The 25,558-nt window shown below is 35.9% G+C and overlaps 4 protein-coding genes across 14 annotated transcripts; 2 read left to right on the top strand and 2 right to left on the bottom strand.

Annotated features, from left to right (window-relative positions):
• Positions 1 to 214: 214 nt before the first annotated feature.
• On the top strand, positions 215 to 5,175 carry LOC122405439 (lipase 3-like). Its single transcript, XM_043410174.1, has 9 exons — positions 215 to 297; positions 2,290 to 2,369; positions 2,612 to 2,810; positions 2,882 to 2,996; positions 3,082 to 3,328; positions 3,649 to 3,807; positions 3,880 to 3,964; positions 4,063 to 4,205; positions 4,288 to 5,175. Exons 1-9 carry the CDS (start codon positions 222 to 224, stop codon positions 4,438 to 4,440), a joined length of 1,257 nt encoding a protein of 418 aa, XP_043266109.1. The 5' UTR covers positions 215 to 221; the 3' UTR covers positions 4,441 to 5,175.
• A 245-nt stretch (positions 5,176 to 5,420) lies between these two features.
• On the bottom strand, positions 5,421 to 12,121 carry LOC122405441 (leucine-rich repeat flightless-interacting protein 2). Of its 10 annotated transcripts, none has more exons than XM_043410177.1 (10): positions 11,499 to 12,121; positions 10,221 to 10,406; positions 9,387 to 9,513; positions 9,130 to 9,269; positions 8,792 to 9,055; positions 8,558 to 8,699; positions 8,323 to 8,448; positions 8,022 to 8,236; positions 7,817 to 7,944; positions 5,421 to 5,553 (listed from the first exon to the last, which is right to left on the bottom strand). In XM_043410177.1, the coding sequence occupies exons 2-9, from the start codon at positions 10,302 to 10,304 to the stop codon at positions 7,834 to 7,836; spliced, it is 1,209 nt and encodes a 402-aa protein (XP_043266112.1). In that variant the 5' UTR covers positions 10,305 to 10,406; positions 11,499 to 12,121; the 3' UTR covers positions 5,421 to 5,553; positions 7,817 to 7,833. The 10 variants fall into 10 exon arrangements, with proteins under 10 accessions (XP_043266112.1, XP_043266114.1, XP_043266115.1 ...); XM_043410179.1 differs by lacking the exon at positions 11,499 to 12,121 and adding an exon at positions 10,471 to 10,977; XM_043410180.1 differs by lacking the exon at positions 10,221 to 10,406 and having other exon boundaries at positions 11,499 to 12,120.
• Positions 12,122 to 12,344: 223 nt separating this feature from the next.
• LOC122405438 (uncharacterized protein F54F2.9-like) lies at positions 12,345 to 15,214 on the top strand. The gene is made up of 7 exons (XM_043410173.1): positions 12,345 to 12,972; positions 13,042 to 13,143; positions 13,210 to 13,428; positions 13,501 to 13,745; positions 13,850 to 14,153; positions 14,225 to 14,443; positions 14,507 to 15,214. Exons 1-7 carry the CDS (start codon positions 12,826 to 12,828, stop codon positions 14,570 to 14,572), a joined length of 1,302 nt encoding a protein of 433 aa, XP_043266108.1. The 5' UTR covers positions 12,345 to 12,825; the 3' UTR covers positions 14,573 to 15,214.
• Positions 15,215 to 15,389: 175 nt separating this feature from the next.
• Positions 15,390 to 20,299, bottom strand: LOC122405430 (ATP-dependent RNA helicase DHX8). 2 transcript variants are annotated; one of them, XM_043410161.1, is made up of 12 exons: positions 20,159 to 20,299; positions 19,908 to 20,089; positions 19,749 to 19,834; positions 18,914 to 19,675; positions 18,598 to 18,839; positions 18,215 to 18,519; positions 17,708 to 18,137; positions 16,888 to 17,637; positions 16,462 to 16,794; positions 16,167 to 16,370; positions 15,917 to 16,097; positions 15,390 to 15,832 (listed from the first exon to the last, which is right to left on the bottom strand). In XM_043410161.1, the coding sequence occupies exons 2-12, from the start codon at positions 19,999 to 20,001 to the stop codon at positions 15,611 to 15,613; spliced, it is 3,609 nt and encodes a 1,202-aa protein (XP_043266096.1). In that variant the 5' UTR covers positions 20,002 to 20,089; positions 20,159 to 20,299; the 3' UTR covers positions 15,390 to 15,610. The 2 variants fall into 2 exon arrangements, with proteins under 2 accessions (XP_043266096.1, XP_043266097.1); XM_043410162.1 differs by having other exon boundaries at positions 19,908 to 20,214.
• Positions 20,300 to 25,558: the final 5,259 nt, after the last annotated feature.

Raw genomic sequence — 25,558 nt, 5'->3', positions numbered from 1 at the left:
ACTTTCTTTCTTCTCTTCGCGAGTTGTTGGTTCTTCTTTTTCAATTCAAATATTCCCTCTTCTGACCGTTTCTTTTGCACCTGCTGTACAGTGAAACTGATACTCGAGTCACGGGAAACTCGCTTGGAGGCTCTTTTTGCAATCCACGATTACGACCGAAGACTGTTCATTTATGCAATACATTTTCCGCTTGACAACTCGCGACAACCAATCTACCATTTATGCAGTCTTCGTTCGTCTTAGACTTGGACATCATTCGGATCATGGGAATAATTAACCCTGAAACGATTGCGCAAGGTAGACTTCTATCTGAATTTTTGAATCGTTGATATTAATTACGAAATCGATATAGATTTAAGCCTTTTAGCTTGTATTAATTAGAGAATCCTGTTTGATAATGTTACAGAGTTATCTCACATTTTTATAAATCATGAAAAGAACACAGCCAATAACTCATATATTGGATACTTAATTGGTTGATAATAAAAAGCACTTGGATGAAATAAATTAAGTCTAAAAATGTGTCCACGTTGGTTACTCGTCGAACGAAACGCTTGTGCGCGAATCGCTGAACTTTCCCTCCGTTTCACGACATTCGACATGATGTAATATTGACGGCGTCTTAAAAGAGCGACCAAACCGCTTGCTGCGTGCATAGAATCGCGCAATGCTTTCACTCAGCAGATTATAGCAAATTTTTTGCTAAGCATAAACTGGTAGTTCGCTATTTTATACACCTCAATGTCACACATTCACAATTTTCGATCGATGGTAATTTATTACACGAGATTACAGAATTCTTATTCCATTTTACCATATTTTAATCTATTGTATTTAAATTAAATAAATAAAGCCTTATATTTTCTAAAATTTTAATGGGGGATTCTGGAGACCAAAATAAGACGAAAATCAAGAATATAAATTTCTTGAATGAGGCTTCGTTAATAAGTTAGTAAGTTATTAAAAAATTAAATTAAAAAATTTCAAATCATTCTGAAAAAATTATTTTCAATTACAGGGGTGAATTAGAATCATTTTTGGTCAATAGACATACCCCCGAAATCCTACCCATTTTCTAGAAAAAAATTCGAGAAGCCTAAATTTTTCGACGGGAAAAAAGAATTTCAAATCGTTTTGGAAAAATTATTTTCGGTTACGGGGGTCAATTACAATCACTTTTGGTGAATAGACATACCCCCGAAATCCTACCCATTTTCTAGAAAAAAATTCGAGAAGCCTAAATTTTTCGACGGAAAAAAAGAATTTCAAATCGTTTTGGAAAAATTATTTTCGGTTACGGGGGTCAATTACAATCACTTTTGGTGAATAGACATACCCCCGAAATCCTACCCATTTTCTAGAAAAAAATTCGAGAAGCCTAAATTTTTCGACGGAAAAAAAAAATTTCAAATCGTTTTGGAAAAATTATTTTCGATTGCGGGGGTCAATTACAATCACTTTTGGTGAATATACATACCCCCGAAATCTTGCGCATTTTTGAGAAAAAAATTCAGTTTTGTTGGATCTTTAAACATTAATAACATTTTAACAAAGCCTCCATCAACAAATTGATATTCTTGATTTTCGTCTTATTTTGGCCCCTAGAATCCGCCATTAAAATTTTTCCCACGGATGGCCGAATTTAGTTGCGAAGGACACAAATTATTATTTACAATTTATTGACCAGTTGTTAAAGTTCATAACTTTCGCTATCTACAATCTTTCAGATTCAGAAAAGCCTATCGTGGCGCATGTTTTCGAATCAGTAATCTAATTGAGCAACAAACAAAGCTCAGATATTTCCTCAAGTATCGGGCAGATTTGTATAACAAATCGGCCTGATACCGATCGGGAATTTCACTTCATAATTCCGAACACCTGTTTATTGCAATGTGTGATATAATAAACATTGACGTTCGATAATCACCGAGAGGAAAATACTACATGTTATCTGCAACACGTATTAACATTCACTCACATAGCCCGACAGTTGATAAAATTAATTCTTTTGTCCCAACTGCCAATCCAGATAAGCTTAATTTTTTAAAAGAGTCTTTTGTTGTAAAGACTATAATCGTATCTCTATAATTATCAATAGGGGGATAACATCTTCAATTGGTCTGGTGTTTCCTTGTACAAACTTCTATTTAGATAAGCAACACTTTATATACAGCTGGCGCTATGAAATCGTTTATTTATTCCGAAAGCCACATCATCGCGTAACAATGCTGAGGCTACTTTTCGTTCTCAGTTGCGCCGCGCCGTTGATACTTGGGTTACCTTTTACAGAGTACGAACATGAATCCCTCAACGGTAGCGTCGTCACGTTCGAAGACCTGGATCACCCTAATCGCAACTTACCAACCCCCGTAAGTAAACCTTACCGAGCAGAAAGGTAATCTTTATTCGATTGACTCTACTTTCTGAACATTTTTAAACGTTTGCGTCAAAGTACTCGGTCGATACATAACTCTTTCTTCTTAATTTGGGGTGTGAATGTGAGTGTGCAATCGATTATCTTGTGTAATAAACTTTTTGACAAGAACTCGTGAGAATCATTGCTCTCGTAGCTAGTTTCATCCTACAGTAATGTCTTTTTTTCACTGTCTAGTCGCAACGAGCACAAAAGCTTGGGTACATAGCCGAAACTTATGAGGTCGTTACAGAGGATGGATACATCTTGCAGATGCACAGGATCTTAGGGTCCAAGAAGAGTCCCAAGTCCAATGACAAGCCCCCTGTACTGCTAGTCCACGGACTTCTGGATTGCTCAGCCTCGTGGGTGTTAGCGAGTCCTGAAAAAGGTTTAGGTATGAGAAGGAGAAACAAAATTGTCTGTCTGACAAAAAAAAGACCGCTATCAACATTCTGGGAATTTTAGGTTATATGTTAGCTGATCAGGGATACGATGTATGGATGGGCAACGTACGCGGTAACAGATACTCCCGGAAACACAAGCAATATACTACTGCGGATAAAAACTACTGGATGTTCAGGTATGCATCTTCGAAGAGTAAACTGTTTTCATCTTCGAGTGTTGCTCTTGGGTTCTCCGATTAATGTAAAATATCGCTTATGCAGCTGGCACGAGATAGGGATGTTCGATATTCCAGCGATGATAGATCATGTCTTGAAGGAGACCAAACGGGAGAAGATTCTATACGTGGGTCATAGCCAGGGGAGCACTTCCTTCTTTGTCATGGCGAGCGAACGGCCGGAGTATCAACAGAAACTTGTGGCGTCGTTCAATATGGCGCCGGCGGTTTTCATGTCCCAGGCGACGCACCCTTTCATCTGCTTGTTGTCACCTATTGTCAACGATTTAAATGTATAGTATCCACTGTCTTCTGATACTAGAGTTGGTAATTACCTGTTTCGTGATCTTGGTAGTGGGCTAGCTGGAAGGTCCTTCGACGCACACTCCATCTTGCGGGCAAAATGCCGATATGAGGTTTAATAATGCCCACGCTATATGTCTTCTGACACTAAATCAAAAGAATGTTCATACGGGTTGTTGCAATTGCCTCTATTTAGTTTTTAAAAGTATCTATGACCGAAACATCTCCGTTGTTTGTAATAGTAAATACATCAACTATTTGTTGCTCTTAAAGTGAACGTTTTTCTATAAATATTTTAATTCGTTTATAGGCACTGATGAGTATGATAGGTAAGAACGAGTTCAAGCCATCGGGTCCCTTTATAAGAACGGTGGCGAAAATTATATGCGATGATGATGCTCCTACGCAACCAATTTGCACAAATGTAATGACACTCTTTGGTGGACGTAACGAAAAGGAATTGAACTATGTAATTATCATATTTATTTGATTACTGGCATTTCAATACCCTTTACTTTGATCTAAGGATCTTAATTTGCAGACTCTTCTACCTGACATTGGGCAATATGATCCTGCTGGTGCATCTATCAGACAATTCACACACTATGCACAGTTGCAAACATCTGGTTAGTAACTAACGAATTGATTATAATGGTACAACAATATCTGTAGAGGTGCTTCCATGTAAACTCGAATTACCTGTTAATTATGCATTCTTTTGCAGGGAACTTTGAACAATTCAATTATGGCCCAGTGGATAATATGATAAAGTATGGCAGCATAAACCCTCCTAAGTATGACCTTGCTAGTATCAAAATGCCTGTTTATTTATTCTATGGTAACAATGATGAAATGGTCAGCGTGATGGTTTGTATCTTTCTTTGAAAAAGTACATTGCCGGGAATTCTAGTAATTTTATTTTAAAACGAATTTTACGTGATTCTTGTAGGATTTAAACGAATTGTACAGGAAGCTACCGAACGCTAAGAAATTTTTGGTCCCGTACAAATGGTTTACGCACCTTGATTTCCTTTGGGCTATGAACATTGATACTCTAGTGTATAATAATATGCTTGACCTTATGGCAAAATACAAGATTTGAATCTAACTTTTTAATAAAATGTGATAATAATTGTGCATATACATATAATTGTTTCTATTTACAATTTAACCTGTAAACAAAATACCTACATACACCGTACAACGTCTCAACGATAAAGCTACCGACGCTTACGCCTATCTAATTTTACCAGGAGTTGTTAAAAAGACTTGTTTTTGGAAATAATTATTTGTAGAATCCGAAACGCAATGAGGTCGTATTTCAGCTGTTACAAGAGCAAGAAAGAGAGGGTCACACTCGCGTTCTTTATCAATTTCCCGAAGTTATACGAAGTACCGAGCTAACGTACACGATGCACTCAATTATGCCCACATTGCCTACAATACATTCTTGAATAAACGAACCAATGAGATACTTTCGCAAGTCATGTGGTTGTGTTATTAGAAGTCATCTTTCTATTGAATGAACAATAAATTAATAATTTTAAGTTGCACAAAGAATGTTTCTAACTAAATATACGTTCATTTTAAAATAAAAATTGTAGATAAATGTTGTTACGCTGTTGGGCTTAGTACATATAGCGCCGCGACGGGAATTAACGGAAACTCGATTAATGACCATCGAGTACGCGATCACGTAACTCCATTAAAATTCGAAGCGAGATTCAAAGGAACCAGCGTCTTACAATGTACATCGATCGTGGTCGATCAAGCAGAGAAAGTCAAGGGTCGAGAGAGAAAAGAAGACTTAGAAATACTTGGTTTATTTTTTGAAGGCCGTGTCATGTCGCCTCCTGACGAATTTCTATTTCTGCTAACTCTCGCGAGTATCTTGAAACACAACGAGGCCCTCACGGCACTTCACTTCGCGTTTCCGTTCATTTTCTCCAAGAGGGTCATAAATTTTCTTGAGGGTTGCTTTAACCAGCCGGCTGGCTTCGTTTTCTCTCTGGACTCCCACGCTTTCTCTTACCACGTGTGCCTGATACGAGCATGGCCGCTACCATCCGCCCAGTGATGGACATTCGTGATTCGTGTGACGTCGGCTTACGCACGCGCAGAAAGGAATCTTCCAGTGCGCATGACCAAAATTCCCACGATGCCCATCACTGCTTCCACCTCCACGCAGCTCGCGGGTGGATCAACGATCGATGAACTGCAACCGAAAATAATTTTGTCAGAATGATTTGAAAAATTCTTTTTGTTCGCCAAAAAAATTTCCCGCACCTACCTGAATTTTTTTTCTCGAAAGTGGATAGGATCTCGGGGGTATGCGTGTTCACCAAAAATGATTGTAACTGACCCCCGTAACCGAAAATATTTTTTTCACTATGATTTGGAATCTTTTAATTTCGACGAAAAATTTGTCCACTTGCTGAATTTTTTTCTCAAAAATGCGTAGGATTTCGGGGGTATGTGTAATGACAAAAAATAATTATAATTGACCCCCGCAACCGAAAATAATTTTTCCAGTACGATTTGAAATTTTTCTTTTTCGTCGAAAAATTTAGCCATCTTCTCGAATTTTAGGGGTTCGTTTAAAGTTCATCGAGGGACCTGGCTTTAAATTTTTCTTCTTTTAAAGATTCTTTACTAAACTGTGCATGTGATACTGGCACGTGAATACTTTAGGCTTAGATTTAGATCGGTCTTTGCCACACGTTCCGTGCACAACCAATTTTATGAGATTTTTCATCCAATGCAAAGTTTTTCATAACTTTGCTTATTTTTATTATCGTGTTGTATAAAATATGTTATGTTGTCTTTAGTCTTTTTTTCTGTATTACTTTTATCCAAACTAAAAACATCCCTTTCATCTAACTGTATCGATTCTATTGTTAAAAAATATTTCACGTAATTTTAATATGCGTAATGTCTACTATAATAGAAAACACGACCGATTTATAATAATTATTTCACTGGTATTTTATTAAATCACTTACAATAAAACTTTTTATAGTAATCTCATATAAACATTCTAATTTTTTTAGTCTAAATGACCATACCTTTTGAAACCCTTTTGTATAGATCTGTAATTATATGAATTGTTTTCATAAAAAAACAATCTGTACTCGTATCAACATTAAAACTGCTATTTAATTTAATTAACTAAACGTTTAATGATTCGTTACAAAATCTGACGATAGCTCTTATAGCTAATGATGAGGTAAATAAGTTTATTTTGCTTTATTTTTATTATCATTATTCCTCTTTTCCTTTTATAAGATGTGTTCCCTACTGACAAGATTGTAATGGTTACTTTAGTTTTATATCACATAAAATATATAATGAATTTGTGTTCCAAGAATATTATATAGCTTCAACAATATAGTTTAATTCATTTCCGAATGTACAAAGACCACGCTATCGTACATCGTATTTTTACCTCACGTCTGTCCAAGGAATAAAAAGTCAGTTCTGGAGACAATTCAGTTTGTAAAATGCTATTATTAAAATTGAACACCGACGATCTAGCAATGTAATCAGTCGTAAGTTAAATTTACAAATGTTACTTCAGTTTTCGACACAACTAGACTTATCTTGGCCAAATATACAAATCCCGATATTGATTCATCTTGATATATAACAAATACGTTATAAAATTAAAAATGTTTATTAAATTCCACTGCTCGTATTTCCAATAACGGAAAACGAGCATCATAGGCATCGCTTCTGTTCGATCTCTAATTTTAACTATAACATGATTTTTATAGAAGTTATAAATATCTCGTATCTTTAGAAATATATTTATAAATTATTCGATGTAAAACAAATTACACTTATTTGATATACGCATTTTTTTTGTTGACATGTACATCACGAATTATAAATGGTTTGTCCGTCGTATCGAGAAACACAGGCTCTTTACCGTTTTATTTTTTCATCTTACTTGGATGTTGCCTGTCATTCTCCTTCGTTGTCTTTTTAAACAGAAAGTAAATAGAATGTATGAAAATTATTTATACATTTATGATGTACAGGCCAGCTCGCTTCCCCCAAATAATATACAGAATACGAATCGACTCCATAACTGCTCGCAAAATCATGAAATATTCAACGATTGAAATGCTTCGAGAAGACTGGTATTTCCTTTTTTTCATAAAGAAATGCAGAATAACGGTTAGTAACGAAAAGAACGTATTGAATACAAAACAGTGATTTCCTTTCACAGCAGTTTAGGCTTCACATATAATGCAAGTACAAACATCACAAGTAGCCATTTTTTTGGGACGTCGTACTTACGGTAGTATTGTACATAAAAATCGATTAAAAATCATGTAAAATCATGTAACGATACTATGCATGTTTCACATTCTTTTATAAATAATATTCAAAAGTGTTAAGTAGTATTTTATGTTGAGGCAACATCGGCACACGTTTTGCAGAATAGAAGAAAATGGCAGACTCATTGTACAAACCCAAAAAAGTCGTCCCGTCAAAGCTCCTTCAGAAGAGCCGATTTCGCGTTTTTCAATTTATCCAGTCGCCTTTGCAGATGAGAATTTGCTGTCTCTAACTCCTCCACGCGTCCTTGAGTCTCTCTGACCTGAAAAAGATTTCATAATTTCCGTTCAGAGATATCGCTCGAATTGGATAAACGATAGATGGAGCGCCCATTCTCACTTCTCTTTGTAGTTTTCTTTTTTCAACTTTCAATTCGTCTTCCGCTTTCTCGGACGCCTCTGCCGCCGACTTGTAACGTATTACTTGACTTTCTAGCCTAGCTACTGTCGCTTGTAGCGTAGACATATCTTGCTCAGCTTTTTGTAACTTAAACTTATAGTCGGCCAAAAGTTTATTTGCTTCTCGTTGCACGTCCTCGGAGTCTGATAAACAACCTGTCGGAATAAAACACGACGTCCCGAGAGCAACGATATTTCACGTACGGAGAAATAAGAGCACCGCGTATGGCATAAATATTAACCTAATACTGAACCGGGCGATCTCTCGGATCTAATACGATTTCTGGTCTCCTCTAGTTCCAATCTCAAATGTCGTATTTCATCTTGCAATTCTTTCTTTTCAGAAGCAAATTTTCTCAGCCGGACATCTGTAATATATATTCTGAGATAACGTCCTCTTATTTATATATATGCATATATATATAAACCCCAGAGAAATTAGTGAGATTTGTTTGATCGCACATCGTGAATATGTACCTAACGATCCCTTTCCAGCATTTTGCAATAATTCTGCTGCTTCTGTACTGACTAGTACTCGTCGTCTCGGACGTGGACCATTTTCGATATCGTTATCTTCGTTCTCGCTTTCCTCGTCACCAATAATAACTAAACCATTTTCCTAAAGCAATTTTTAAAAACGCGATGTTCAAAATGCTTACATATTTTATATCGGCTACTGCGAAAACACATTAATTTCTTAACGATACATACTTGTATAAGCGTATCTCTTTCTACTAGTTGTGCATGGCATATATCTAATTCATCCTTCAATCTCTGATTGATTCTTTTTAATTGCTCGGATTCCCGATTCTTCTCACGAAGTTCTCTACGAAGTTGCGCAACTGTCTCTTCCAATTCTTCCAACTTATCTTTCAATAAATCAACTTGGTAAGCATAAGAAGACTTTTCATTGTCTAACTGAGCATTAGCTATCATTGCTTTTCTAAATTTCTCCTCGAACTCCTTCAACTCTAACTGCAAAGAAAGTAGAAACTTTAATAAGAAATATTGTATTTCTTAATTGTAAAACAGAATATTAAAAAGTGTACCCTGAGATCTCTGCTCAATCCAGCATCTTCTAATGAATCTTCAGAAGATCTACGACTGGATTGAAAATTGTTAGAGTTAGTAAGGAGACGCGATGTCCTTACAGAATCGGGAGTTACTCTCATTGTTCTATTAACATCGGCTAGAACATAAAAAAGAAAAAAAATAAATACGTCATACTTTTCCTAAAGAATGTTCTATATCTTTCAACGAAGGGAATATTAATTTTTATAACGTTTCTTGTATCTAAAACAAATACCTGTACACATATCGTAAACTCTGTCCGCATTCTCCTCTGCCTCCTTCTGTTGTCTTTCTAATTCGCGCATCCGTATCTCTCTTGCCTCTGCTCTTGCTTGTCTTCTTGCAGCTAATCTAGCTTCTGCCTGAAAGTATGTATGGAAAATCCATCCTGTTACCAAAAACATATTTTCACATTCAATTCGTTATTAACACATCGATGCATGATGTAAAAACGCTGATAAATATTTTAACATATGGATATTCGTTAAAGTTCACTTGAAAGTGACACGTGTATGTGTAAATACAAAGCCCGATAATTCACTTTGGATACTTACATTCGTTTAATTTTTAATTAATAGGTAAAATATTAAGTATATTAATAACATGTGCATGTGTATGTGCGCGCGTGCGCACACACATACGGATTAAAGAATAACCAAAGTATTAACAATTTTATAGTTTACTTTTAAATATATTTTAACATTAATTTTAGCAGATAAATATATTTTTAATAGACTGCTGTATTATAACTGCTAATACTTTGTTCATTTTTTACATACTCTTACTTTAAGATAAACTTATCACGAATGATGTAATTCCCTACCCCACACAACCATGCATACACATAAGCACCAAGGTCAAGCACATGTACAGCAACATTTATCAATTTAATTTTTGCACATTGATATAATATAAGTCGTTTGACAATACGTGTCTATGTGATCTTTTATAATTAATTTGGCATCTATAATATTAAGAGAAACCTGTATTTTAAGAATTTCACATTTTATTCTATCTTTCTCTATAAATTCTACCATGTTGCTTACTTGTACAAAAAATCAGGCCATACCTCCTTGGCTATCTGATCGAGAGCTTGATCCTCTGCTGAATGTCGCGTGGCAGTCCGCCTACGTCCAGCTATAGCAGATTCCATTCTGTATTCTGTGTTTTAATACACGTTTTTTTCGCTTTGATACCAGCAACTCGCACTAGAAGGATCCGCGTCCCTTACCGCACAAGAAGACAAACCACCACACTAAAGGACAAAGGGACATATGCTAGAGCCAGAAGTTTGCGAGCATGTTTCTAAGCATGATTACCATTAATATGCATAATGAATGATTCGCTGGCACCATCAGATGTATCGTACAAATGGAAAAATTATGTATATAAAGCGTTAACGTTAAAACATTGCGGGAAAACTTATTTGTAACTATATTAACTCTCCGACTGTTATAAGTAGACCATTCAACTTAGTCGTATTATGAGACACCAATAATGCATTACGCAACGGCGATATTTTACACATAGGCTATTAGTTATCGTTTTGCTAACCACAAAACATGTACATTGCACTTAAATATTTCCAGGTACTAATATTAAAGTATGCCGCTATACAGGTTGCAACCATCCAAAAGGATACTATCTTCGGACAAGAAGCGTAAGTATTTAAGAAAGCAGTTTTAAACATATGTTGAATAAAATTTCTTTTATTAAAAATTCGATTTCTCATTCAGTGCCAAGCTAATATCCATTTATTTGGTTACATCGTGTACATAGACGAGTGATTCGCCTTTGTAGTTTAAGGTGAACGAAAAATTGACAATATTTTGCGTTATTTAAAATACATTACGATATTTTAATGAGTAACATTCGAACAAGTCCCGTACTTTCCTATGAATTATAGGTTGACAATACCCGGCGACACGCGATAGTATTCTAGTTAAGGTATAGGAAAATGAATTTAGCACAGGTAAAAACGGTCCCTCGAGTTCTAACGTTACAACGTTATCACGCTAAGAATAACACATTTGTGGTACGGGCCTAATTACGTGTTTGCTTGTACTTGGGTCTATCGCAATCAACGGCGTCCACGATCCTTCCGATTTCGTGTTCGTCGCGCTCATGCACGACACGAATATTCACGGGAACACGAATTCCGAAATAAAAGGTGGTAAAGTTGCATATTCGACGGCGTATATATATGCGTGCATATATGTATACATATTTAATAGACTCGCACACCCACACATCACAGCCGAATACATGCAAATAAGACCTTACTATATCGTCAATCTTTTTTCCAATAGTTTCCCCCGACCCGTATTCCTAGCGAAATGAAACTTACGGATGTAGGAAAAATGCTGTCAGCCAGCGGATAGGTACATCTTTTTCCCAAAGGAACCCGCGTGCGAAAATAAACCGGCGTACACTATAAATACAATCGATGGAAATCGGATGAGTTCGCCACCACGATGACCATCCGCGGGGCAGAGAATTGACGATGCGGCGCCCGTTTAGGGTCGATCACGGTCCATAAAATATAATCGAATACATCTGATGTATCGAGATGCCGTGAATTGTTATGCACGATTAAAATGTTACAATTCCTCTATTGACAGAAGCACGGGAGAATAGTGCGCTGTATCGCACTCGAATATAGCGGAAGACACATTTTTCGATCGAACGAATATATCCTCGGACGGTGATGCATGCGAATGCAAAAACATACACACAGTTCTACGCCGCGCCTCAAATCACCGAAATTGGTGGAGTCATCTGTGTACTTAGGCACGCAACACACTATCTCTGGCACACTTATCGGCAATACTGTCTCTTGCGAATCGTAATCGTTCACTTTGCGTATATATATATATATATATATATCGTCCGTTCTCCGTTACTCGAGTTATTTGAATCGATTTTTATCGACGATTTACATCTGTCTCAATTCGATTTCATCGCTACATGATCGTTATTTTTCTATTATATCACCTGAAATGTACCCTGTTCAAGGAACGAATCTCGACACTTTGACCTTCTTTTTTTTTCGCGTGTATGCATCCATGTACGTATAATGCGTGTGCAGGGCTGACTCTGGTCGGAAGTCGAATAGGTGTCTGTCTAGGGCGCCAAGCTTTAGAAACCGCCCTAGACGCTACTTACTCTTGAGTCGGCCCTGTGTATATTAACTATGCATTCACACGCATATACGATAAAACGCATCCTCGTATAATTGAATTTCCATGTTATTGAGAATTTCAAAGTGGTTCACTCGAGTTTGTAGTGAATTATAATTGTATATTATAGATTATAGAATTTCAATTTTTTCCGTGCGTTGTCGCAATTTAAAAATGGATCTTTAGCCCAATGCAACAGATCATACACAGAGTCACACGGTCACACCACGTTTAAATCGTACTTTTGCTATAGTTAACGCGTCCGATACACACGGCATACGTTTGTAGAACATAACCTCTTCGGGACCTGCGATGTGGCACCTCTCGATTTAACATATTTTAGCCCGCCTCTCGAAAGACAGATCCATTCAAACGAAAGCAATGATCAAGGTGTAGACATTCAGCGGCAACCGTGTCGCAAACAATTAATGTAAACTCGTCGATAGATATGATTGTATATACATAGCGAACCAAAAAAAAAAAAAAAAAAGAAAAATGAGAGTGTCATTAGTAATATTGGGAGTTTTGTCCTTTTTTGACGTGTATAGATTCACGAACGCTTGGGATAATGACGATCTGGAGGTGTTTGACGTTTTCGAGGAAGTCAATCAAAACTTTTATGAAGTGCTCGGTGTCCCACAGGTTTGTCTCTTGTTGTGGTTTCTCTCTGTTTACATCGTTGTTTTTCTTAATTAGAGAAATGTTTTTTAGGCTGCCAATGCCTCGGAGATTAAAAAGGCTTTTAGGCGATTGTCCCTCCAATTGCACCCAGACAAAAATGATGCAGAGGACGCGGAGCAACAGTTCAGAAAAGTACGGCAAAAATTTGTTGCGTTCTGAAACAAAAATAAATGTAAAATATTGTACCTCTGTTTTCAGCTGGTCGCTGTGTATGATATATTGAAAGATCCTGGAAAAAGACAGAGATATGATAATGTACTTATTAACGGATTGCCAAATTGGCGATCGGCTGTATATTATTACCGTCATGTACGGAAAATGGGTCTTGTAGAATTAAGTATGATTTTATTCATAGTTATTACGGTCGGACAATATTTGGTAGCATGGGCTGCATATTTTGAGAAGAGATATACATATGTACGTGAGATACTAATTAAAGAAATAAATGAACATCTAGAGAATTTTATGATGGTTTCATAAATGTTCTAGGAGCAAGTGTTGGGTAGTAAGCTTCAGAAAATGCAGAAAAAGAATAAAAAGGGGAAAATGGACGTCCCGGATTTAGCAGATATTTTGGAAAAGATCCCCACTCCGAGCATGTGGAATACACTTCCGTTTCAACTACCGCGTTGGATAATATCGTTCACATTATCCATCCCTAATCTCATGCGCGCCATGCGCGACGTTTTAGAGGAAAGAAAACGTAGGAAAAAACAGGAAGAGGAAGAAGCATTGTGAGCAAATAAATATCCAATCCGAGGCTCGACTATTATTCTTTCGTCGTTAAACATTTTTCTTTCGTTAGGTGTGCTTAGAATTTTTCTACTTATCATTATAGAGCACAAGAAATTGAACAACCGGAACCGGAACCCGTATCTCGTACCAGAAGACGTAGACCTGGTTTCACGCCGCAAGAGAGAAGCGTTAATAACGTCAAAGATGTTTTAAAGAGGGACTGTGATCAAACGAATCATGTCTATCAGAAGCCCGCTACGTCCGGCGGCGGTTTGTGGACTGACGATGATATATTAGAGTTAATAAAGCTTGTAAAAAAATACCCGAGCGGTACGTCGGAGAGATGGGATAAAATTGCGGATGCTATGAATCGTACAGTCACGGACGTTACATACATGGCGAAGAAGGTTTCTATTTCAATCGAATAATGATCGAGCATTTTAATGGATAGTTTTTATTCTAAATGTGCTTCATTCAGGTAAAAGATGAAAGGTTAAAACCGAGCGTTGCTACGGAAGAAACCGTGGTAGAGGAACGTCCGAAAAAAATAAAAACACGGGTTGAAAATGTTGACAATGTTACCGAATGGAGTCAGGAGCAACAAAAAGCGTTCGAAGCCGCGCTTATAAAATATCCAAAGGGCATGTCTATAGACAGATGGGAAAAAATTGCAAACTGCGTCGAAGGGAAAACGAAGGTATAACATTTATATATTTAATAATTTTTTTTTTTTATGAAATATTGACTATGGTTTTTGTAGGATGAATGCCAAACGAGATATAGACAATTGGTGGAATTTGTAAAGAAGAAGCAACAAACTCAGTAGCCCTGCCATGTACAAGATATGTTCCTTCGGCAAAAAAGTGTAGTCCGTACAATCAAGTCCAAAAATAGTATTCAGTTTATATCTCATGAAAAAAAAACAGAAAAATATTTCATGGCTGTTGTACAACATTTCAGACGGATGAATTACAAATCTCTTAAAGAGTTTCTTACACAGAAACGGAGATTAAATATAATTGCATTACGAGTGATAAAACGTTTATACACGGAAAAAAGAATATTGCTCTTACATAATATTATTATTAAATGTTTCTAGAGAATGTATTTATTTAATAAATTTAATAATTAATTAAGAGAAAAAGACTGACAAAGTATAATGATTGAACACTCTCCTGTTCTTTGCAATCTGTTCAACGAACTATGTACTTTACTTTTTAAAAATTATGAAATATAATACACGAATAATATCATGCCAACGTACGTAACATTTCGCTATAATACTAATGTTAACATATGAATATCATAAACGTTTATACGACTAATTGTATCAAAACGATCGACGTTTAACTCTCAAACCACATTGTCTCTATTCCACTTGTTAAAATAAGTACACATCTCGTGGCACAGAAAAATTCTGTCTTACATATTTTTACAAGTTTTATGAATTCTCTAATTTAGAATAATACATTTACCATAAGGCAGTGATTTTTGTTCATGTATTATCAAATGTAAACATTTCAAAGGCTATAAATTATACAAATAATATAAAATTCCGATATTGTGTCTTATTTATGTTAAAGGATCGTAGATGTTACTAAAAAATTTAGTGTTAGTATAAAGTACTATTATTCATTACGTTCAGTGTGTTTCGCGGTTCTATAAAAGCATTTATTACACTAAAATAAGAACGGTGCAATTCAATTTTGTATCACGCACAAAGCATTAGTATAAGTGAAGATACTATTATCATATTTGTGATTCTAGGTTTCTTTAATGGATTTGCAGTTAATTACATTTATTCGTATTTTTAAAGAATACGAAACTCTGTACAAAACTATTTACAGATTATATAATAAATGTCTTAATTACGTCTTCTGCGAACTCTAGATATTCGCCAAGCATTCGGTTCCTCGTATTTATTATACAATGGCTCAAGTCGTTGGTTCTTTTTGAATTTACTGAGTTTAGTCGGATCACTGAATTTAAAGAACGCCGGTGCAAACTCTACTAACCATTTCGGATCAATAGTCGTTACCTCTCTCATATATTCTTTCGTAGTTTGCACTAATTCGTGATAAATAACCTGTGGTAGAAAAATAAAGAAGACATGTTTATTTTTATTTATATTAATAGTCATATAATTAAACAATTGTAGTTTTAAACTTACCCATTCAGGTTGCCTGTTAAATAGGGCGCTGCTTGGATGAATATAAACAACCTGGCTATCTACCAAAGTTCTGTATCCTTCTTGCGGATCCTTCTTTGCAGCGTTTCTAAAAAAACCTGAGCACACAGCTTTCTGAATCCTTACCGTATTTTTACCAGCAGATACTACGTCCAATTTATGCCTGATAAATAAAATCTCATGAGATTACATTAAATTTGAATAGAGGCAAGTTTAATAAAAGAATAGTTACCTATCCATGATACCTAATAGCTGCTTGCGAACGTCTTGGGCGCGTTTTAAGGTTCTAATTTGTACAAAATTCTCGTAACACCACGCGTTGCTAAACTTATTGTTCCTCCACGAATTGTAAACTGCTAATAAAGTTAAATGATCGCCTTCGGGCTGATTGAATTTTGCTTTCTTTTGATCAGCCAATGCCTGTTTATCCTTTGGTCTAGAAGAAAGTAATACCATTGAAATAAGTAATACCATTTTAATTTAATTTGTAATATCGGAATACTCATGTTTGTCGATGAATCTCTTACCTATAAAAAACGTTCTGAACAGACAACATACTGACGATCGTCAATATTTCGTCGGAGCATTGAAGATGCACGCTCATAATGAGCATCTTCGACAAATTTGGTTCTAAGGGGAACTCTGCCATTCTTCTACCTAACCTTGTTAAAAGACCTTCATTGTCCAATGCACTTAAGCTGTGCAGGGATTCCAAAGCCATAATTAACGATTCCACGGGCGGGGCGTCCATAAAATCGAAATGTAACAAGTCATTGATGCCCATTGTTTTAAGTTGCAACACCGTAGTTGCCAAGTTGGTACGTTGAATTTCCGGGACTGGTGTGGGCAACATTTCATCTCTAAAAAAAGCATGAAACATATCGTACGAATTAAACGATTCTTAAACTTAGATTATGTTACGAGCATACATATTTATCGTCCATGAGAGTTACCTGTAAGCTCTTTCGGTGTAAAGTCTGTAACATTTCCCCGGGCCAGTTCTACCAGCTCTTCCAGCTCTTTGTTTGGCAGCTGCTTGACTGATTGGCGTTACGATAAGACTGTCCATTCCTGTCTTAGAATTGTATACCTTTTGTTTCACAAAGCCTGGATCAACAACATAATAAATGCCGTCGATGGTCAGGCTCGTTTCTGCTATGTTCGTGGCTATCACCACTTTTCTCGAGCCTGGCGGGGCTGGTTCGAATATTCTGGTTTGCATCTCTGAAGGCAGCGCCGAATAAACTGGCAAAATTATAAGTTCCGGTACATCGGGGCCCAGAGACTTCATACGTTCGTATAAAATTTCACAGGCTGTGTCGATCTCCTCCTGACCAGTTAAGAAAAGAAGTATGTCGCCTGGCGGTTCGCGCAGGTGTATTTGCATCACTGTTATGAGCGCTGCGTCCAGATAATCTGTTTCCGGCTCTTTCGTGTACATCACTTCCACTTCGAACGTTCTGCCAGGAATAGTAAAAATGGGCGCCTCGAAGAAGTATTGCGAGAATTTCACGGCATCGAGGGTCGCACTTGTTACGATTAGTTTCAGATCTGGTCGTCTTCCTACTGCCTGTTTCAATAATCCAAACAGAACGTCGGTATGAATCGTACGTTCGTGGGCCTCGTCCAACATTATCACAGAATACGTTTTCAAATCGAGATCCATGAGACATTCTCGAAGTAACATACCGTCAGTCATGTACCTATAATGTTAAAGCGTATTAATATTTAAAATTTGTTCGAAGTAAATGCAAACGTTAATAAACAAATTACTTTATATTAGTCTCTGGACCAGTACAATCCTCGAAACGAATGGTGTAACCCACTTCTTGCCCCAAACGACAACCAAACTCTTCTGCCACCCTTTTGGCAACAGACATGGCGGCGACTCTCCTGGGCTGAGTGCAACCGATCTTCCCGCGTGCAGTGAATCCTGCCTCAGCCAAATACTGTGTAATTTGCGTGGTCTTTCCCGATCCTGTCTCGCCAATTACAATCAAAATTTGATTGTCGGTCACAGCTTTCACTAAATCGTCTCTGAGTTTGTATATCGGTAAGCTCTGACGCTGCTCGAGCAAAGTTAAATTCGTTTTCTTCCCGAAGGATGACTTCTTTCCACCTATCACGTGCTTCTTCCATTCGGGCAAGTCTTGAGTTTGGAGGCCTATTCCACGCATATTTGCCGCCAGAGTCCTACTTTCGGCTGTAAATATCCACAGATATTATTCCATTGTTTTAGACTCAACAAACTTTGCAAGAATATTTTTAAAAATTACTTACCTTCCGGCAACGGATCGATCCAATTTTTATTAAGACCCGTAGGAACAGAATCCATTTCTTGTTCCCTTTGTAACATTTTCTGTTCCCTTCTTTCTTTCGCGAGCGCGCTTTGCATCATAGCAGCCTGCGCTAGAGAACCATCGGGATTTTTTACTATACGAACAGGACTTAAATCTCCAAGAGCTCTTCCGTGCCCGTGCAGAAACGGTGGCTCTTCCTCCACTAATTCGATTTCAACGTCCTCTTCCTCGTCGTCTTCGCGAGGAAGAATCCCGGTTTCCATATCGAATTCTGGCAATTCGCTTCTACAGTGGGGGAAAACAAAATAAAATAACGAAGATCTCGTTATAAAAGCACAATTAAATTTTTTCTTCGAACAATACCTATCGATACACGACGCAGCGAGCATCTGCTTTATTTCCCACTTCTCGGGGGATGATAATCTTTGTACACGTTTCCTGGAACACGTTTCATCCTCATCCCAGTTGCCTTGAAGTTCCAGAAGCGAAGTAGGTCTGTCTGGATTGCGCAAATGTTTTTCGTCTTCTTCGGTTTTAGTGACGGTCACGACTGGATTTAAATCTCTACCAGTCTCCTGATCAACGTCTTTCATGCTCAACGAAACCTGAAATTATTTCATTTGAATTTGATTTTGAATAACAGATGTAGATAAGTTTAGAGTAATGTATTTCTTCGTACCTTTTGTCCGCCGATATTAAGAACTTTCACGAGTACTTTCTGACCTCGAGATACCACGTCACTCGCGCTAGCAACTCGTCCCTCTCTTCTTAATTGCGATATATGAACGAGTCCCTCCCACCTACGTTTCAAGCCTTCCAATTGTATGAAACAACCAAAGGGCACGATATTAGCGACTTTGCCCGAATAAATTTTACCCACTTCTGGATCCATAGAAAGCTCTTCCACGGATCGTGATCTAGACCGATCTGACGCGTGTCTGTTAGAATATTTATCTCTACGATCGCGAGATTTTGTCGTTCTGTCCCGCGACCTCGATCGCTTATGATCTCTCGATCTGTGACGCCGTCTGTCTCTAGATCTCGAACGATCGCGCGATCTTGAATGAGACCTGGATCTATGTCTTCTATCTTTACGATTAGACGACCGTGATCTGTGCCTTCTCTTCTCTCTGGATCTGCTCCTTCTAGAATGCTTGCTTTTTTTCTCATTACTCTCAGGCACTTGGCTTTCCTTTTTGCTCTCGCCACCAGACTTTTTATTCGACGGTGCTAATTCTTCTAAACTTGCCATAGCGCTACTGACTATATCGTCATCTTTGAGACATTCATTTTCCACTTTTGGCTCTTCGTTCGGTAATGCCAATGCAGGGAATTTTTGTGCTAACTCGTCCCGCTTAGTCGCAGGCTTTAACGGCTCTTCCATTGCTTTGGATGGTTTCATGTGTTGTATTATTCTTAATAGATTGGCCATGAACGATTCCTAAAGAAATAATTGAACGTTACGGTGTTTGTGAATACGACAGAAAGCAGACGAAGTTTCAGAAATTACTCACGGAAAACTCTGCACCATTTTCAACCAGAACTTTCTTGAACTTGTCCAAGGTACTATTCTTTTCCGCTAAATGAATTATAAATTCGGCTGTAACGAAAATAATCAAGCGATGAATGATTTAATAAAGATTTAAAAAAAATTTTAAAAATTTATTTCTTACCTAAATCTTTATCGTTTAATCCTAAATGATTCTCCAATTCTGTGCATATTTTTGACACTAATGACAAGTGTTCGAGTTTAGCAACCTCGTCCATTTTTATGGTTCTATTCGAAGAATTAAAATTTTGTGAGTATCGAACCTAGATAATCGCGTTTAGATCAAACGTCGACTAACGACATTTCCTAAAATAAAAAATAGAGAGACGTTTGCAAACGAAAATAACAAAGTTTGTTTACAGTCAACAATCGTACAAAGTGTGATATTTGTTCCACTGCGTCGAATACTGTACGAACGTGTCACTCGTGGCTTCATTTTCTCGTGCAACGAATATTAAATATATTAGTAAGAATCATTTCGTTTATACAACGTAAACAACAAACTCTTCTTAAATCGAAATATTCGCGTACTGCGTGAAACCATAAACTTTAACAAGAGAGCTGTGGAGTCGTAAAGAATTATATTGCAACGCCACGGACTAGGTACAGAATAGATCGAACACTCGATGCATTTTTCTGTCCACCATTTGTACCATTAACTTGCAATCACAATTTTTATTTTTCAATCTAAATACATTTTTATTCTTCAACTTGTACTTTTTAACCATTCTAAAAGTTAATTATGTTTTTACGTTTTTACATTTTTCATATTAATAAGAAATCAGAATCATAGTACTTAAAGTACGTTTTATTTCGACCCCCCTATAACATTCAATTAACTTTTTAATTAATAAAATTGCTTATAAATCAAATTAATCTTTTAGTGAATCTCAAACACCACTGACCTATTTTTCACGAAATTAATTAGCTATAAACAAATATTGAAATTAATAGTTATTTTGATGGTCGTGCTAAAACTTGGTTATGTTTATGGTTCTTTCTTTAAATCCGAAAATATGTCGCGTGAATATTATCAGGAGTCTATAAAATATTATTAAATTCTAAAAGTTCATAATTTAAGCCCAGGAAAAGAGCAATTAGTGAATGATCGAGATATGTGCATCGAGTAATGAAAATGGCGGGAAACGTGTACATTGTATGCCAGATCTTATATAATCTGATATAATATTATCAGGGGTCTATAATATATTATTAAATTCTAAAAGTTCATAATTTAAGCCCAGGAAAAGAGCAATTAGTGAATGATCGAGATATGTGCATCGAGTAATGAAAATGGCGGGAAACGTGTACATTGTATGCCAGATCTTATATAATCTGATATAATATTATCAGGGGTCTATAATATATTATTAAATTCTAAAAGTTCATAATTTAAGCCCAGGAAAAGAGCAATTGGTGAATAATCGAGATATGTACATCGAGTAATGGAAATGGCGGGAAACGTGTACATTGTATGCCAGATCTTATATAATCTGATATAATATTATCAGGGGTCTATAATATATTATTAAATTCTAAAAGTTCATAATTTAAGCCCAGGAAAAGAGCAATTAGTGAATGATCGAGATATGTGCATCGAGTAATGAAAATGGCGGGAAACGAGTTCATCGATGGCGACATTGGTAATATGTATACCTCTTTTAGCATTCTGCGATCCGGATAACTTTTTAGTAGTTACAGTCCCCTTTTACAGATTGCACTAGGTGTTTTATCATTTTTAGCGCAACGATTTAAACAACTACAGCTTCCAATAACCATTTACAACTAATTAATTGCATGAAAAATTGGTAGAAAAGTGGTTAATGAATAATCAAACACTCATACTTTATAAAAGAATTGTAACAAAGTAATTATGGGTCCTGTATTTACTGAAAGGACTATCTTCTCAGAAGTTTGTTTACAACAAATTAAGTCATATATAGGGTGTTCAGTCACCTCTGGAAAAAATTTTAATGGAAGATTCTAGAGGCCAAAATAAGACGAAAATTAAGAATACCAATTTGTTGATCGAGGCTTTGTTAAAAAGTTATTAACGTTTCAAGTTCCGTCTGTAGAATGTTAATAACTTTTTAATGAAGCCTCGATCAACAAATTGGTATTCTTGATTTTCGTCTTATTTTGGTCTCTAGAATCTTCCATTAATATTTTTCTCAAGGGGATTTTAAGAATTACGTTCAATTTTATCACCAGAGTCGATGGAGTGAATAAAGATGAAAATACTTCTTCAAATTACATTTATTTTATATCGATTGTATCGTTAAGGTCATTAACGATTTGTTTTATAATAAAACACGAGTACGGAGCGAATTATTGTGTAGTTTCTTAACATTTTTTTATTAAAGCACAATGATACACAAGTAAACGAAAATGAGTCTAAAATTGATCTTAATAAAACTTTATTTAATTCAACATATTGTAAAAATACTATTCCTACCAACAGAGTTTACAATTTACCAATAAATTGTTTATAAATGTTCCTAACCAATTAACATTTTCAGTTTTCAAAGAAAATATACGTAACCTATATATGGACTGCGAGCAAACTAATTTTTTATAACGTTCAAGTATATGATATAGTCAAACCATTCATGAACATTCTTTGTATCAATAAAATGAACTGTATCGACACAACGATCGGAAATATTTACATTAACCGTTTCAAAGCTTAATACGATCTGCAAAAGGATTAATTTCGAGTATAAAATTTTGTATTTTACAAGTAATGTTACATCGCGGTGTTAAATTCTTTTACAAAATCGATTGATCGAGCAAAGGGAGTAACGTAAAAACTTAAACAAAACTAACGATAAGTAGCACAGCGATAAACGCGTGGGCGTGTGAGATGGAAAATGAATTTAATGACGTAAGATCGGGTGGGTTTTATAGTTCTTTTAATTGTATTCAAGACATGACAACACGTTTCAATAAATCATTATTAACTTTCGAAAATGTCAGCCAACCATCTCCGAGAACCTCTCACACGAACAGCTTTCTTACAGAACTTCACTGAAAGTTTGTTTCCTTTATTTCGAACCGTGCAGCCGTGTGCCCTGCAAAGCTTTTTCTTCTTCGACTCGACAGAGAGTCTGTCGGATCCTTAACCGATCTACTTTGCGTGTGTGTTGTATAATTGCATATTTTTTTTATACAAGATAAACGAAAGTAAATATATATTTAAAAGAAACAAACTTAAAGCATCTGTCATTGGAGAAACTTCTCTGCACGTTGGGATAACGAAAAGAAAATAATTGTTCCTTTCCCCTCCCCTCCCCCAATATGCAACCGTTTAGTTTTCTCTTCCTTTTTGTTCGAAAGAAAAGTACCTTTCAATCGGCAGAGCAGTTGTATTCCAAAGAACAGATTTACAGGAAAATGTCGATGCAATTTGAATACTCTAAATTGTTACAACATCCATTAAAGTGCATTTTGCATTTAATATTTCGAATAATTATTGAATATATTGGTTTCGTTTCTTTCGTAGTATTATAGAGTTGCCACTACATTTATATAATGATTACCTCCTACATTTTTTCCAAATATGTATCCGCTTTAGAAGTACTTTAAATGTGACTTTTTTTTAGCTTTATAATAATTTTTTGGTTGCCTCGTGTTTTCGCCAGCACTGATTCTCTTCCGTTTCCATTTTCATTCTATCTTTTCATACCGCCTGCCCCCTAAATTATTCGATAACATCTGGAATATTTGTTTTTAATTTTCCCTCACGTTTTTTAAACATACGAATACAATTAGTAGATTTCCGCGTTCCGTTATTCTTCTATCGTCCTCTTCTTCATCGATATCGTTTTAAAAAATGTATTATTTTTTTTTTTTCCCGAATTTTCCAACTAGCAAAAGCATAGAATCAGCTCTGCTTGACACTAGACATGAATGGGATATATGTTACAACAGTAAGTTACAATGTAGAATAATCCAACATGAATACATCAATGTGACTTTGTGTTATAGAAAAATGCAAGGACCAAATGGGTCAGGTTGTTCTGTTTTCTCCATCAGCGATTAGTCAACTAATACAGCATACTGTTTTTTGCATAGAAAACCTTACGTCTTATTCTCTTTCAAGTTCTATTGTAATCGTGCATGAATAATATCCAATGATCGATGAATACATTGTTAAATCATTACGCAGCAACAATTTCAACATTGTCGTACCAAGGAACATGTTAGTAATTTCATGCTTGTTGCGTTTTACAGATGTTTCTCTTATCGGTTCAGGCAACAACCTACCCCCACTGATCCGTATAGATAAAAATTAATATGATCGTTGATACCATTATAGCGCATGTACAATTTTCTCTTGTTTACCTTCGCTGTATAGATGCAGCATCTCTCTGTACCACTGTCACACAAATCATTAAAGTGTTCGCTGAAAGATATCCCCCTGCTAAGAACCCATTTGCATTTCATGCGCTACACACGTGATCATCGATTACTTTGTATCGTTACATTACAACAAAACAAGAAAAAAAAAGATATTGAAACGAAAAATAAACATATAATGATTATAAATTGTAACATACAATGGTTATTCTTTGTACGCTCTTGTATTTTAATCATTTACTTTTTTCTTCCTTGTCGCTTCCATTAGCTATGAAAAATAATAGCAGAATATACTTGTTATGTAATATTTAATAAGAATATATAAGGACGGGGCCCACATAAGTTTGCAGCTACATTGATAAGTGTTTTTTTTTTTTTTAATTCATTACGTCTTTTTTTGGTTTTTTAGTTTATTAGATAGTTTTTATTTTTACTGTCTTTGCTACCGTACTTTTAATATATCTTCTTAATAGGTATGCAAGTGAAGAAAGTATGGTAAAAGAAACTTAAAATTTAAATATCGAGCATTACAATAGCAACTTACTATCTCTCTTTCGCTTCAAAGAGCGTTGTTCGTTCTTTGTCGGGTTTGCTATCGAGAAATCTACACGAAGCTAACACGGCACATCTCAAAGAGAAACGAGAAGAAACATTAAACGGTTTTAATGCCCATCGGTTGCGTGCTTCTACGGAGAATACAAGTGAAACAATAATTATAACTCATCGTCGTCGTCGTCGTTATTTTTTTGTGGCAATCATTTAAAACAAATCGTTGAAATTAAATGATCCGCTCCATTTTCTTTTTTATATATATTTTTCTCTATGTATATTTACATATATAGTTGTGATGTTCGCGAAAATACCTAAGGCTCTACTACAAATGTGATTACAAAATCAAACGAAGAACAAAATAATTATAATAAAAGTGAATAGTAAATAATAAAATGTAAAACGAATAACGAAGCAGCGAAGGTTTTCCTCTGTCCACGCGGTGAGAAACGATTATTATTATTATTATTATTATTATATTATTATTATTATTATTATTATTACGTTTCAATTATAGACGCTGCATCGGCATTAGAGTCTGCCCTAACAAAAGGTAATATAAGTATAGCGTTAGATAGCGTTGAGAAAATAAAAAGCAAAAGAACAAAAGAATCGGGGAGCTGATGCCTCGGTTTACAAAATAATAGTTTGCGTATTGGATGTATGTTACGATTAAAGGGAGAAAATAAAAATTAATCGCTTAAATTTACATTTTTTTCTCTCGTCCGACCGTTTCTCACCTATAAGAAGTATTTTTTTTATCGTCGATCCCATCGGCATCGATACACAACGAGGAGTTTAGCGATGTCTTACTTCAAAGTACAATGATTAATTTCTTTTGTTACCACAATAACACACAATTGTTCG

Source organism: Colletes gigas, unplaced genomic scaffold (assembly GCF_013123115.1).
Source record: "Colletes gigas isolate AHSC1104 unplaced genomic scaffold, ASM1312311v1 Colletes_gigas_Sc00004, whole genome shotgun sequence".
NCBI lineage: Eukaryota > Metazoa > Arthropoda > Insecta > Hymenoptera > Colletidae > Colletes > Colletes gigas.
Note: the sequence above shows the minus strand (reverse complement) of the source record. Positions and strands in the feature narration are given on the sequence as shown.